This window comes from Megascapheus bottae, chromosome 1 (assembly GCF_031878675.1).
Source record: "Megascapheus bottae isolate mThoBot1 chromosome 1, mThoBot2.hap1, whole genome shotgun sequence".
Taxonomy (NCBI): Eukaryota; Metazoa; Chordata; class Mammalia; order Rodentia; family Geomyidae; genus Megascapheus; species Megascapheus bottae.
In genome coordinates, this window is record NC_143509.1 from 93,127,079 (window position 1) to 93,140,933 (window position 13,855).

General features: G+C 37.4%; 1 protein-coding gene across 7 annotated transcripts in view; it reads right to left on the reverse strand.

Moving 5' to 3' along the window:
- The window catches only part of App (amyloid beta precursor protein), a 199,155-nt gene that overhangs the window by 150,088 nt on the left and 35,212 nt on the right, over nucleotides 1-13,855 (reverse strand). For all 7 annotated transcript variants that reach the window (XM_090348296.1, XM_090348278.1, XM_090348304.1 and 4 more), the window contains exon 2: nucleotides 1,358-1,525. In XM_090348296.1, coding sequence (XP_090204422.1) covers nucleotides 1,358-1,525 — 168 coding nt within the window. The remainder of the gene's footprint in view (nucleotides 1-1,357; nucleotides 1,526-13,855) is intronic.

A 13,855-nucleotide genomic window follows, 5' to 3' on the forward strand; every position in this document is an offset into this window, starting at 1 on the left:
TGGCAGAAAAAAAATTAAGTCAGAATGTATGAGAAGTAATGCACCTACCACCTGACAAATGTAACTATAACCCCTCTATACATTATCCCCCCCTCCAAAAATTAAGTCAAGCCGGGCATGGTGGATCACACCCATAATCCTAGCTACTCAGGAGACTGAGATCTGAGGATGCCAGCCCTGGCATTAAAGTCTGGCATTAAAGTCTGTGAGGCTCTTATCTTCAATTAACTACTAGAAAACCGGAAGTGGCACTGTGGCTCTAGGGATAGGGTGGTAGCCTTGAGCTGAAGAGCTCAGAAACAATGCCCAGGCATGAGCAACCTAAATAAATAAATAAAGTCAATACGTATCTCCAGGGACTTCCTGTTACTAGAGAATAAAAGACAAACTTACTGAAATGGTTCAAAAGACCTGAAATTTTGGATCTTCCTTTCTTATTCAATGACTATGTGTGATAAACAGAATATCAGAACTGTAAGAATCAGGAGAAAGCCAAGATTACTCCTACCCACATGCCATCTCCTGCTCCACCTATAGCCACCAAAAATCTGCCAAAGTCTGCAACTAAAAAAGAATTACCCTGTGGCTTAGCCCAGCCCAAACCACACACTAAAACAAAGTGCTGCTAACCCGCATTAGTGGGATCTAGGAGTGCAACAGGAAATGAGGGGTGTTCCCTCATTTGGAGTTAAGAAGTGCCATTTCTGCAGAGCCAACAAATGTTAAAACCATGTGGTTATTTGTTTCTTAAACTAAAGGCAGAGAATCACAAATATAAGCTATGGCACAAATATACCAAAAAAAAAAAGCTATTATTCACCAGATAAGAATGGCTTGGTCAGCATCATTCACTACCCTTGTGTTACGGCATTTTCTGTTTAAATTCTATTTCAGAAGTGATTGCCAGCAGTGATAATTAGCGTGCAGAGGATGGGGCACACTACCTGGGATAAATAACATTGCACAACAAAGTAGAATAGATGGTTGACAAACAATTATTTGAATATTTCAAAATAGCTGGTAAAGAGGATTTGGAGCTGGGCACAGTGCCTCACACCTGTAATCCTAGCTGCTCAGGAGGCTGAGATCTGAAGATTGTGGTTGTGGTTCAAAGCCAGCCCGGTTACTAAAAAGCTACAAAGCCATGAGACTTTTATCTCCAATTAATCTCTAGAGAACGGGAAGTGGGGCTGTGGCTTAAGCCCTGAGCTCTTAGAGCTCAGGGACAGCCCCCAAGCTAGAGTTCAAGCCCCATCTCTCTCTCTCACACACGCACACAGGCACACACGCATGCACGCGCACACACACAATATAGATGTCTACTGTAAAGCGGTGGCATACAGATGTGAGAACTTACTTCTTGGCAATACTGCAGGATACCCTCCTTGGTTCCAATACAGGTCTTTGTCCCAGATGGATCCGACTCCCACTTCCCATTCTGGACATTCATGTGCATGTTCAGTTTTCCACAGAACATGGCGACCTGGGGCTCTGCCAGCAGGCCAGCATTGCCATCAGTGGGCACCTATAAAGAACAGAAACAAACGACAAGAAGTCACAATTACAGAATCCACAGCATCGGAACACTAATGGGATATGTGAAAATGTTACAATGAAATCCCCCATCGTAGAACTAATATGAACTAATTTAAAAAACTTTTTTTTTTTGGTAAAAGAGAAATGGGGAACGAGTCAGCAGTATCAGTGTCTATGTCTATTTGTTTTGTTTTGTTTTATTTTGCTAGTCCTGGGCTTGAACTCAGGGCCTGGCTACTATCCTTAAGCACATTGAGCTCCACTTCTGGCTTTTTCTGTGTATGTGGCACCCAGGAATCGAACCCAGAGCTTCATGCATGCTAGGCAAACACTGTACCACTAGGCCACACTCCCAGCCCCTCCTGCTAATTTTTAATTACACATCAACTCTACCTTTAGCATTCTTCTGGGTTAAGTATTACGAGTGCTATAAGTATTTCCACAACCTATAATAAATACAATAATTCTATCTGGTCTGGAAGCAGAGAAAGAAATGAACAATATTGAAAGGAATTTATTCATTAAGAAATAATGCATGTTTTTCCACAGAAGACTTAGCAGTACCTGCTGAAAGGTCTTGATAATGAAATAAGATTTCTTTCTAAAATAAACTCAATCTCTGCAGAGAAAGCCAGACTCTTATAATAACCACCAGCTGACAGACACACAAAGCGTAATGCCAGTCCCTGCCTGATGACCAGGATCTGCATTGACATGTGTGCCACTTCTCAGCACCAAGAACAAGTGCCTTATTAGTTAGCAAATGCCAGACAGCATTGTCATTGTTGGACAGAAAAATTCACTGCAGCATTCACCAATGTACAATGTTGGATATTCTATCTGGTTTCCTCCAGATTATTCTCTGATTTGTCACTCTCTCAGCTCTTCAGGTAAGCTAAAGGTAGCTGTGTCCCATCTTTGTGACCATACTACAAGGAGCCAACCTCTCATTAAGAATTCAGCAGAGCTTTTATTGACCATTAAATACCAGGCTAGTTGAAGTTATGACAGTGTCCGCCTCATTCCAAGGGGAGGGAGTGCCTGTCCCCTGCACTGGTCTGTTCCAGCATCATCAAGGACTTTGCTTTCTCCATGCCATTATTTCAATTTTCCCAGAAAAAAGGGATGTCAGCTCCACCAGGTCACTGTCCCTCCATAGGCTGCCACCTACACAATTCTATAGCTCTCTCACAATAATGTTTCATCTGATCATACAAAACAATATTTATCGAAATGAACCTCAGGAAATGGAAAGAAGAGATTTATCCTTTGATGCTTTGTTTTTTGTTTTCCTTTTGTCTTGTTTGTCTTTGAGAGGGGAAAGGGAGCACTGAAATGGAGGGGCAAAACATCAACAAGTGCAGCAGTGACACTCACCAGACACTATTGTGAAATGAACTAGACAACTTGTAGTTAGAGACAGGAGGGGAAAAAGTAAGGAGAACACAAGGGAAAGGATGGCATTGTCCAAAAAGAACTGTACTCTTTCACTTATGGAACTATAACCAGACCTCTGTAAATCAATTTCATAATAACAAAATTTTTTAAAATCAGTTTGGAGGAAAAAGCAGTACATGAAGTAAAGTTCTTGCCCTAATGTAAGATTATCAACCATCCAGATTGTTCAAGATTTAAGTTTCTGATGTAGCAATTTTTTTTGCTGCTAAAACCAAGTATGTTTCTGACAGAATAAGAAAATTGGTTATTGTGTTAAAAACCTATCGTGAAACCTATTACTATAAATAAGGTCAGTAATTTAATGCCAAATAGCACTCTCACTCACAAAGGCATATTGTTGGCCCATTTCCACTTCCCAGGCACCCAGTCAAAAAGAAAGCACCTACAAAAGGAAAGCGGCCACACGCAAAGGAGGTAAAAATACTGGACTGTCCTTCTGAGAGCCTAATATTCATATCTCTTTTCCTGCAGGAAGCTTCAAACAAATGGCTTGGTGACTCATGTACAAGACCTCTACTTAGCACCAGTTTATGATGGATATCTGGAACAGTGAAATCTTTGGGTCCTAGAACATCTGAAGTCAGTAAAAATATACATTCTTGTAGTCATCCTAAAAATAATTACTCTTTTAGAAATATATTGGTCTCTTGATACACACACACACACACACACACACACACACACAATTTATATTCATTGCTTATTGTATCAGGCCCCTTTGGCTCCCATGAAAAGTAAATAAATCTTTACTTCCTTGCTTGTCTCTCTACCTCTTGGCATATTATTCACACCTCACAGAGTGGCCAGCTAAAGCCCTCAGACTGAGAACTAACTACCTCAATAACTACCCAACTAGGCTAACTTACCATTACTGTACAGAAATCTAAGACACCTAGAACCTCTGGTATTTTTAAGTGGTGCATATAAACCCTGATGTATATAAACCGTTGTTTGTGTATTAGGCATTTGTGGAAGAGTACACATAAAATATAATTCAGGGAACTTGTGTGGCTTTCCAAGGACATCATAAAACTGGCAATAGGTTCTCATGAGAAAGCAATTTGGGGTGACAATGGATAAAATAATTGGCTACCAAACAGCGTTCATTCACAGGTTCCACAACAAGAAGCTGCCTTACAGAATGTTCCACTTAAACAGACTGCAAATATTTTGAAAAAAATTCCTTCCTACCAGAAAAAAAAAAAAACCTTAAGGAGGTAGACTATTGAAATGAAAAGGGCTTTCCAAGCAGCAAATAAATTAGAAATTGGAGAAAAATGGAATATATATATGTACATATATAAACATAATAAAAACAAGTGTATAGATATGGATCAAACTGCAGCCGTGAACTGGGAAACCTATCTAACCACGGCTGTGATTTACAATTCAGTGAAAATCCAGTTACTTAAACATGTTTTCCTCCTGCCTTTCAACTTGAGTGTTCTTTTTTCTCCAAAAAAATCTCTCTTTATTATCATCAAGAAGATCAAAATTCCTTATAGAGCAGTCTTGGCAGCATTCTCCCCCACAATCCCAAAGACTACAGAAGGAACAAGGAGCCCTCTGTCTCCCTGGCTCAGAGTCCTGCTTGGCAAGGAGAGGGGCACAGATCTATAGCTTACTTGCTTCTGTGGGTTTATGTGATTTTAAGGTTTTTAAATGAAAACCATCTGGTTTATGGGCCCAAGTAGACTTCTACTACTCTGCATCACAGCCCTCCTCTGGTGAAGTAGTTGGTAGTTTTTTTCTTGAGCAGTAATCTTACAATAATCTCTGTGAAAGCACAGTAAACAAGTTCTATTTCTACTCTACCTATGTTTCTCTCACAGGAATATGATTTTCCCCTAACTTGAATGTAATTCAACTGCACAACACAAAAATTCACATTCCACATTGTTTTTATTTAAATGTGATGTAATAATATTGAAATTTTTCCATTTTCCAATGTGAAAAAGTGTTCACTCTAATCATAATCTAGGAAATTTGACAGTAAATTATTTTCATGAGTGTGTTATTTATTCTACAAAGCAAAAGACTTCCTGTAATGAAAAGGTTTTTTTAATGTCCACAAAATAGGTATGAGTATTTCATCTTGTTATCTGAATACTGTATATATGCTTATTTGGTTATTTGAAATATATAAGGAAGAGGAGAAAATAAGATGAGGGGTTGGGGTGGGGGGAAGGAAATGGGGACCAATTCATGAGAAAGGGTATCAATGTTTGCGAAGTAATGCACCTTCTATCTGGTGAATATAATGTAACCTTTCTATTAATTACAATAAAAATATATGGAAAAAAGACATTAAGAGGAAAAAGAAATTGGATTCTCGAGATTAATTTTTTAAAGGACCTAGAGAGTTTGTTCTACTTTTTTCTCACTCTCTCACTCTCTTTTAAAGAAAAGTTATATAATAGTTGAAATGTGGTAAAACAAAATGCAATCCTCAGATTCCATTACCTGAAGGAGAAAAACCACTATCTTACCTAGGGAATTATGTACAGACAAGAACAATTCCATTCCATTTTCCTTGGGCTAAAGGAATTCCTCAGCTGGTATATGACAACCTAGCAAGCAAGTTGTACACACACAGTATTGAGTTCAAACTTCAGTAACTGCAAAATAAATAAAATAAATATAAAAACTAAAAAAAAATGTGTGTATGTGTGTGTGTGAGACAGAGAGAGAGAGAGAGAGAGAGAGGGAGAGAGAGAGAGATTTTCACAAAGAACAGCTGCAATCACTCATTTTATCACTAAGAAAGTGAAATGAAAATTACAACTGCAGACACAGAAGGATCTGTGAAAAACATTCATGCCAGTGCTAAGGAAGAAAAATACTTGGAAAAAGATTCAAGGCCAGATTGCATAGGTAGAGAAGGGAACTGACCAACTTTGTCAAGAGCTCTGTTGACATAAGCAGGCTGACTCTCAAATTAAAATGGAAAATTGCAATTTTCCAGGGCTTCGCCCTTGTGCATTTAAATATGTCATTGTGGTGAGAAAGAGAAGCTAGTCAACCATACAGAAAAATGAAATGTAATTGTTGAAGTAGTCCACAGCTTCTATTCACCCACATAAAGAGCCACCACATCTACTCAGACCATTATTTACAGCACAATTATTGAAGAGCTTGACTTTTACTCTAAAGATGATTTGTAACAAAGTGAGTGGAAAACGAAAAAAAAATTTTTCAGAGAACTAATCCAAGTAATTTTCCCTCCTAGAAACTTGACATTCTTTGGGGTATGCATTGTTGACATCGTTTTACATGACAACTTAATCACTCCTCTATGCTATTCATGGTCTCTGTTGATATCAAGCTTTTCTTGCTGCTCCAAGGATAGAAGTTCACAAGTTGACCCAAGCTCATAACAAGACTGCTAAAGCCTGGCTGCTGCTGATATCCAGCAGGAAATCAACAGCTCCATTAACAGTCGCTTTTGTTATTCAACATCTACGAAATTAATAACCAACATTTAAAAGGCTTGCATTACAGGCTCAAAAGAGACTGGCACTCACTGCTCAAACTCACATATGGACATTTAATTGAAATTTAGAAAAAGAGACATTTCTGCACAGTAACCAAAGTATTAGTTTCAAACATAGTTTGTAATCCAATAAATGTCTTGGTATTTACTAGACTGTCTGTCTATCTATCTATCTATCTATTTTTTTTTTTTTTGGCCAGTCTTGGGCCTGGGCACTGTCCTTGGGTTTTCTCAAGGCTAGAACTCTACCACTTGACCCACAGCACTATTTCTGGCTTTTTTCTATCTATATGATACCAAGGAATCGAACCCGGTCTTCATGCATGCTAGGCAAGCACTCTACCACTAGGCTAAACTCCCAGCCGAAGACAGTCTATATTTTAACTATACAGTTAAGACTGTCTTGGGCTGGGAGCTTGTCATGGGGCTTGAACTCTGAGCCTGGGCACTGTCTCTGACCTCTTCAGCTCAAGGCTCGGTCCTACTCTTGAAGCCACAGCCCTACTTCCCATTTTCTAGTGATTAACTGGAGATAAGAATCTCATGGACTTTAGTGCCCAGGCTGACTCTGAACCTGCTCTCCAGCCCACAGCTCCTGAGTAGGTTTTCTTGCTGCTCCAAGGTTAGAAGTTCACAAGTGATCTAACCAAAGTTGTAACTCCAAAGTACACATTTGTCTTTTACCTTTTTCATAATATTACTATAGAAATGTCTTATTTTTTAATCTTGATTACCATTTTTTAGACAATTTCCCCTCTGACACTATCATTTTGCAGGTTTTGTTTCCTTTAAAAACTTTTATTTTTAAGGAAATAAAAGGGGACGTTTAATCTTTTTCTGTATGCCTTACTTTGAAATCACTATACATTCATTAACAAAGGAACTTTTAATAGCTTACTCTTTAAGAAATTGCTCCTAAATGCAAATACATACTTTCTACAAATTTTCTTTAAATTCAATACAGCCAATCAAACTAGTAGATGCCTCAGTATTCCAACTGTCAATATGTGTTCACTAACCCCTATCTTAGTCTGTATAATTTTTTAACAGTGAGTGGATACTTATGTATTTAACTGCCTATATTCCTATCATATTGCTACCTAATAATCCCAATGCTGTGCTCACAGTAATTTTCAATTTGCTGGAAAAAAACAGTAAAGTCCAAATTACTAACAAATTGGAGGCATTAAAATTTGTCTCTTAAGAGATACTGGTTTGGATGGCTTGGCTTCACTATCAAGAAGCTTGATGGTCAGCTATGTTAATAATCTTATCTATTCAGGAGGCTAAGATTTCAGGACCCTAGTCTGAAGCAAGTCTGGGCAGGAAAGTCCATGAAACTCTCCAGCTAACCATCAGAAAACCAGAAGTGGAGCACTAGCCATGAACAAAAGCTCAGGGGCAGTGCTCAGGCCCTGAGTTTAAGCCCCATGAACCAAAAAATAAGATAAAGTTTCATAGTGATTCATCTGCCAATATGAATTCAACTAGCTCTGACAACAAAAACAGATTAGTACTCAGCACACAATATATATATATATATATGTATATATATGCATATATAACTATTCTCAAAATTATAGACTCAAATTTCTAAAATTAGAGCCTCAAATTTCTAAAATTTTATTATGTAATATAAAATCTAGCCAAGATTATATGGCCCATGGGCCTATGGACTATAATAAATGATTACTGCTTTAAGCCACTGCATTTTGGGATGAGGTATCACTTCTCATGTAGCAAGAAAAACTACTACTGGCAACTATTTGTTGGGAATAACAAAGGTACTAAATTGATAGAACCATGGCTCAATATTACTTCAAAAGGCAGAACTGTGTCAAATTTATTTTTCAAGTAATTTAAAAAAACAGAGCAATATCTGTTTCATATAATTCTTTGAAGTAGTTCAGGTTAGGAAAGACATGGTATTAAGAATGAAAGATGAAAAAAAAATTACATTCACACATTTTAACCAATAGAGAGTCGTCTATGATGTTCGTTATTGTGTCCAGTTACATCCACAATGATATGTTCCCATTTTCTGATAAAACTACACAACTAAACAGTTACTATTACATAGTTATGTTGTTAGTGGTATGCCTTCAAAGGGCATATTGAAATGCCAGGCTCTTTCCTGTCTTTCTTTACTTCCAGGTCACTGTAATGTGAAAAGGCACTGATAGTCAAGGCCGTTCCACCATGGCATAATCACCACAGGCCACAGCAAGAGGGTAAAGCTACCATGGAAGGAACCTCTGAAACAAAACTCTACTCCCTTTTCAGTTGATCCCCTCAGGTATTTTTGCCTCTGTGATTAAAAAAATCTGACAAACCCTGAGACCTCAGAGGCAAAGAAAATCTTATCAAAAGAAATCTCATCTACTTCTGTTTTTCTGGTAGTTAACTATAAATAAAGAGTCTCTCTGATTTTCAGGACTGACACAGACTGGCTAGGAACTGGGATCCTGAAATCTTTTCTTATCAAAAGAAATCTTATCAAAAGGAAACAGGACAAGTCATGGGGGGGGGAGTAGAAGCCAACATATGAAGGAAAATCAAGGGAAGCATTGATTCCTTATCTATTTACCTCAGAGACAGTGAAATTTCATATCATTAGCATCACCATTTGGTATGTGTTGAAATCCACATAACAAAATCAGTGAGGGATTTTGCTACACTTGCTCTGGCCTAGATTTTCTGGCAGGTAGACACGTGTGCAGAGAAAAGGGTGGAGTGAGAAGTGGGGTTTTGGAATTCTTTGTTAAGTAGACCAACTGATTGATAATCATACTGTAGTCATGCCAGATCTCAGGCTGTAACAAAAGTTAGTGCCAAAGAAATTCCAAGGTCCTATAGCTTCATTACAAACTTAACCATATAAGCAAAATGATACTGAGCTCTGGACAATTATTTCTTTATAATAGATTTGTTCCCATATAATTTGTAGGCTGAATTATTCTGATTGCTCCTGTGGTCATTCCCCTTACTGGGAAATTGAAGATGGTGTTTTGGTACTTCTATTAGCTCAAATCACCTGGCAGATTCACCTGTCATCATCTTTCATGTCCATCATTACCTAATGATAGCATTAAAATGGATTTTTAACCTTATCAATAGCAGTTTATAGCACTTCAATGAATTTTCTAGAACTTATGATTTATTCTTAATATGTTTAATGTACAAAAAATACAAATTCAAGTTACTTAATCAGTATTTTCCCCTTTATTTCTTTTTCCCCTGTTTAATCACTGAAATGTTGACCTATTTGTAATGGGTATGGATGAATCAGAGTTCCAAGAGATTAGTAGATAGAGAAAAGAACAATCTTTGAAATGCTTTGGTGGGAAAACAAGTTTCCAGAAGAGACAGTAGAATTATCATTTAATTAAAATATATACAATAGGTCCAGATTCACATATCCATATTACTTGGGCAAGGAAGAAAATCAGCACATTTCTCTTTCTTGGTGAGTCCAGAAATTTATCTCAGTTCTATTTCTATCATTTTCCAAAAATTTCAAGCCATTGTAAAATTGCATGGCTAGAAAGGCAGTTAGGGTATAAATGAGGAAAGAGAGCGAGTGAGATTCTTAATTTCCAGCTCGAACTAAGGAATCAACAGATACACCAGACCTGGATCACATCTACACTGTTGAATACTGTTAAGAGTTTCCAGAACAGAAAAGGTATAAATGTACTAATTAGATTGAAGACCCTTATAAAAAAAAATTACTCATTTTCCAGGTAAGTTATCATAGGGTCCTTCAGCCTACAATGACCCCTCTAAGCAAATAATTCTGTAAAGGAATGTTAAGAAACATGATGCTTTATATTTTAGGACGGTTGTATATGGAATGTAGCCTAGTGGTAGAGTACTTGCTAGCATGCATGAAGCCTTAGGTTCCATTCCTCAGTACCACATACTTAGAAAAGGCCAGAAATGGTGCTGTGCCTCAAGGTGCAGAACACTAGACTTGAGCAAAAAAAAAAAAAAAGTGTCCAAGGACAGTGTCCGGGCCCTGAGTTCAAGCCCCGCAACAACAACAAAAGAAACATAAGGCTATGAGGCCTGCTAACCTCCCTAGGAAGTCATTTCCATTACTTTTCTACTAGCATGAGGCAGAGGAGCTCAAAATACAGTTATTTGACTGTGTTAGCAGCAACCCATGATCTTGTGGTTTCATTAAAAAGCTACTAACAGGGCTAGGTCAATAACACATCGTTTTCAGAATGGGGAAAATTCTAAGTGAAAGAATGGCAATTAACACATTTGACTAAAAGATTTCTTTGTAAGGTTCTCCAAACAAGTCATATTAAAAAGGATCATGTGAGAGGGGAGGAAGAGAGAAATACAAAGAATTTAAGCAAGTTCAGATACATAATTCAGATATTTACTATTCTCCTTCTGTTTTCCTTTTTTCTGCATTCAAAGCAAAGCACCCAGGCACATTTATGTAAATATAGTAAGAGGTCAGATGGAATTAGTTGGGACAACAGTGATTACAAAGAAGTTATTACATGACATAAAAATCTAGCTATTAGTTGGGACAAGAATGATTACAAAGAAATATATTTACTGACATAAAAACCCTATCTTCAAGTGAAGGGTATCAAAGATGTAATTTCTGGTCTTAGAATTTTGCCTTCCTATTTTTAGCATACTTATTATTTCAGGATGAAGTATTTTATTTTTGGTAAACAGAACAGATATTTACATTCCCTAACTTTGGGTTATTTCCTTTCAGAGTTTCATAATATTTACTTCTCGGTCTTTCCTGCCCGGTTTTGGTGGATAAGAAAACTGCTTTGCAAACATAATTGAAATTCAGAGACTACTGCATCCATATGAAAAAATACAGGATAACTTCCACACAGCATGCTTGTCCATTGTTCAAACTGTACTCTCGGGTCTCCTTTCTTGTAAGGAAAGAATTATTTCTTCTCCTCTAAGTTCGTAACCCCAAGGAATACTAACAGTTCAAGTTTCAGCTATTTGCTTGATAAGCATAGGTATATCATGTTTCCTCAGTAATTCATACCAAGACAAAGAAGCCAAATTTTTCTAAAATTCTCTGCCTCACAAGAATTTTCAAATTGCCATTCCTATCAGATAAAGACTATCAAGAACTATATACTAAAATTGAGAAATATATCTACAAAGGAAAGATGACTATTTCTTCCTTATGTAAAAAAATATATATATATTATATGGGCCAGGAATCTGACGTAGTGGTAGAGTGCTTGCCTAGCAATTCCTCAGCACCACATACGTAGAAGAATCTGGAAGTCATGCTGTGGACCAAGTGCTAGAACTCTAGTTTTAGGAATGCCCAAGGACAGTGCTCAGGTCCTGAGTTCAAGCCTCAGGAATGACAAAAAAAATTAAAAATGAGTAATATGAATTAAATAATAATAAAATTAACAGCACAAAGACAATTTGAAAGTGACACTGTAGGCAGGAGGGTTGCTATTCCTATAAGATGCAATCAGTGTTTCTGTCAGTAAAATTCATGTTTTATAGGTCCTAAGATAACACCTACAAGAGCAAAGACTATCATGTTTTGCTTATTTTGTAAGATACAAAATAAAAAAATTCAACATCTAGGACATCATCCTTGCTCTCTACCTATCATCCATCTGCCTGTCTGCAACAAAAATAGTAATGCAAATAACAAAAGAATGTCTAGCATGAAAAAATAGTAAGAGTAAGAAATTAGAATGTAAAAAAATGTGACTGTTAACAAAGGCGTGGAATAATACAAAATAAATTCCCACTTAAAACACATATGAGGATCTTTTGCTGTGTGCTACTCGTTTTTGCTGTTGTTGGTTTGTTTTTACGGCAAAATAAAATTTTCCTAATGTAGAAAAGAAAAAGACACAAAGTTAGAAGGAAGGGAGGGAGGGAGGAAAGGAGGGAGGGAGGAAGGGTGGGAAATAACCTCATGCACATTTCCATCTTTGGCAGAGGTTTCCACAGTTTAGCCTGTCTTTTACCTAAATTCTTCTAGAACATTCTTAAAATAAAGGCTGAAAGATAAAGTGTTTTTAAGTCACCTGAGCTCAGTAAGCTTCAGTATCAATTTCCCTTCATTCCCTGATATCACATTCCAGACAACTGCAATCATGTTTCAGTTTCAGGTCTCGTTAAAAAAAACCCAAAACACGACAATGTGTAAGAAGTAATGCATCCACTACCTGACAAATGTAACTATAACCCCTCTATATATTACCCTGATAATAAAATAATTTTTTAAAATAATCAAACTACCTAAGCAGTCTCCAAGAATTACACAAACACTGTGGGCAGCCAAACTTCTTGAAAAAAGCACCCAATCAGCTATTAAAAAAAAAAAAAAAATCCTGTAGCTAAAAGCCTTCAGCAGCAGATTGCCAGAGATTCCAACATGTAACCTAATACTTAAAGTGAAAGGCCAGTGAACAAAGATACACCTGAAAATATTGCGAGGATAAGACAGAAAACTAATTGTTGACAGAGAAGCCAAATGGCATATGCGGATGGTTATCGAACACTTGTCTTTCCCACTTCAAACAGACAAAGTTTCAGAGACAAAGTTCCAGTCCTAGGTTAAGTTTCAAGATAGTTCTGGCTGCATACCTTAGATTCAAATAAACATTTCCCAGGCTTCCTCACAGATGCAGATGGTGGTGTGATCCAAACATTCTTGACATACTATCCATTTGTGCAGGCACAAATGGGGCTTAACTCACTAATAGAGGAGCTGCAGTAATAAGGCAGGGGTGTGGCAATGATGCATGAAGAGTGCTCAAGAGAAGGAAGCAGCTGACCTGGAGGAGGAAGATGAGGACAGGTTTTATAGGAAAGCAGATCATGGGTGGGATAAGAAGATGTGTGCATAGGTGAGTGTGGGGAGAGGCAGTGGGAAAGAAATCAAATCTCAGAGGAAGCAGGTAAATAAACTGGCATGCCTGAAATAACAAGAAATGACTCCATAATGCACACAAAGACAAGAGAAGTGTCCCATTGCTATATTAGGACAACGCATAGGCTTCTTTTTCTTACAAATATAGAACATTCTATTATAACCATGTTGATATAAAGATAACTCAGATTCCAACTGGAATCACCGTTACATATTCGTGATTATTACTACATTCATTATTATTCCTTCTGACTTTAAACCTATTGTGCTAAAGAAGGTCCTGGGGCCCAGATGATACATACAACCAAGTCTACAGCATGAGTGTGAGCGCAAGAAGCAGAGCAAGAGCAGAAAAGAAAGGAGAGAAGATTCTGTTTGTTCATGCCTCTTGGATAAAGAAGCATATACAAAGGACTGGAAGTTTATATGGAGAGCAAGTCTATGGTGTTTTCACAGCTATAGAG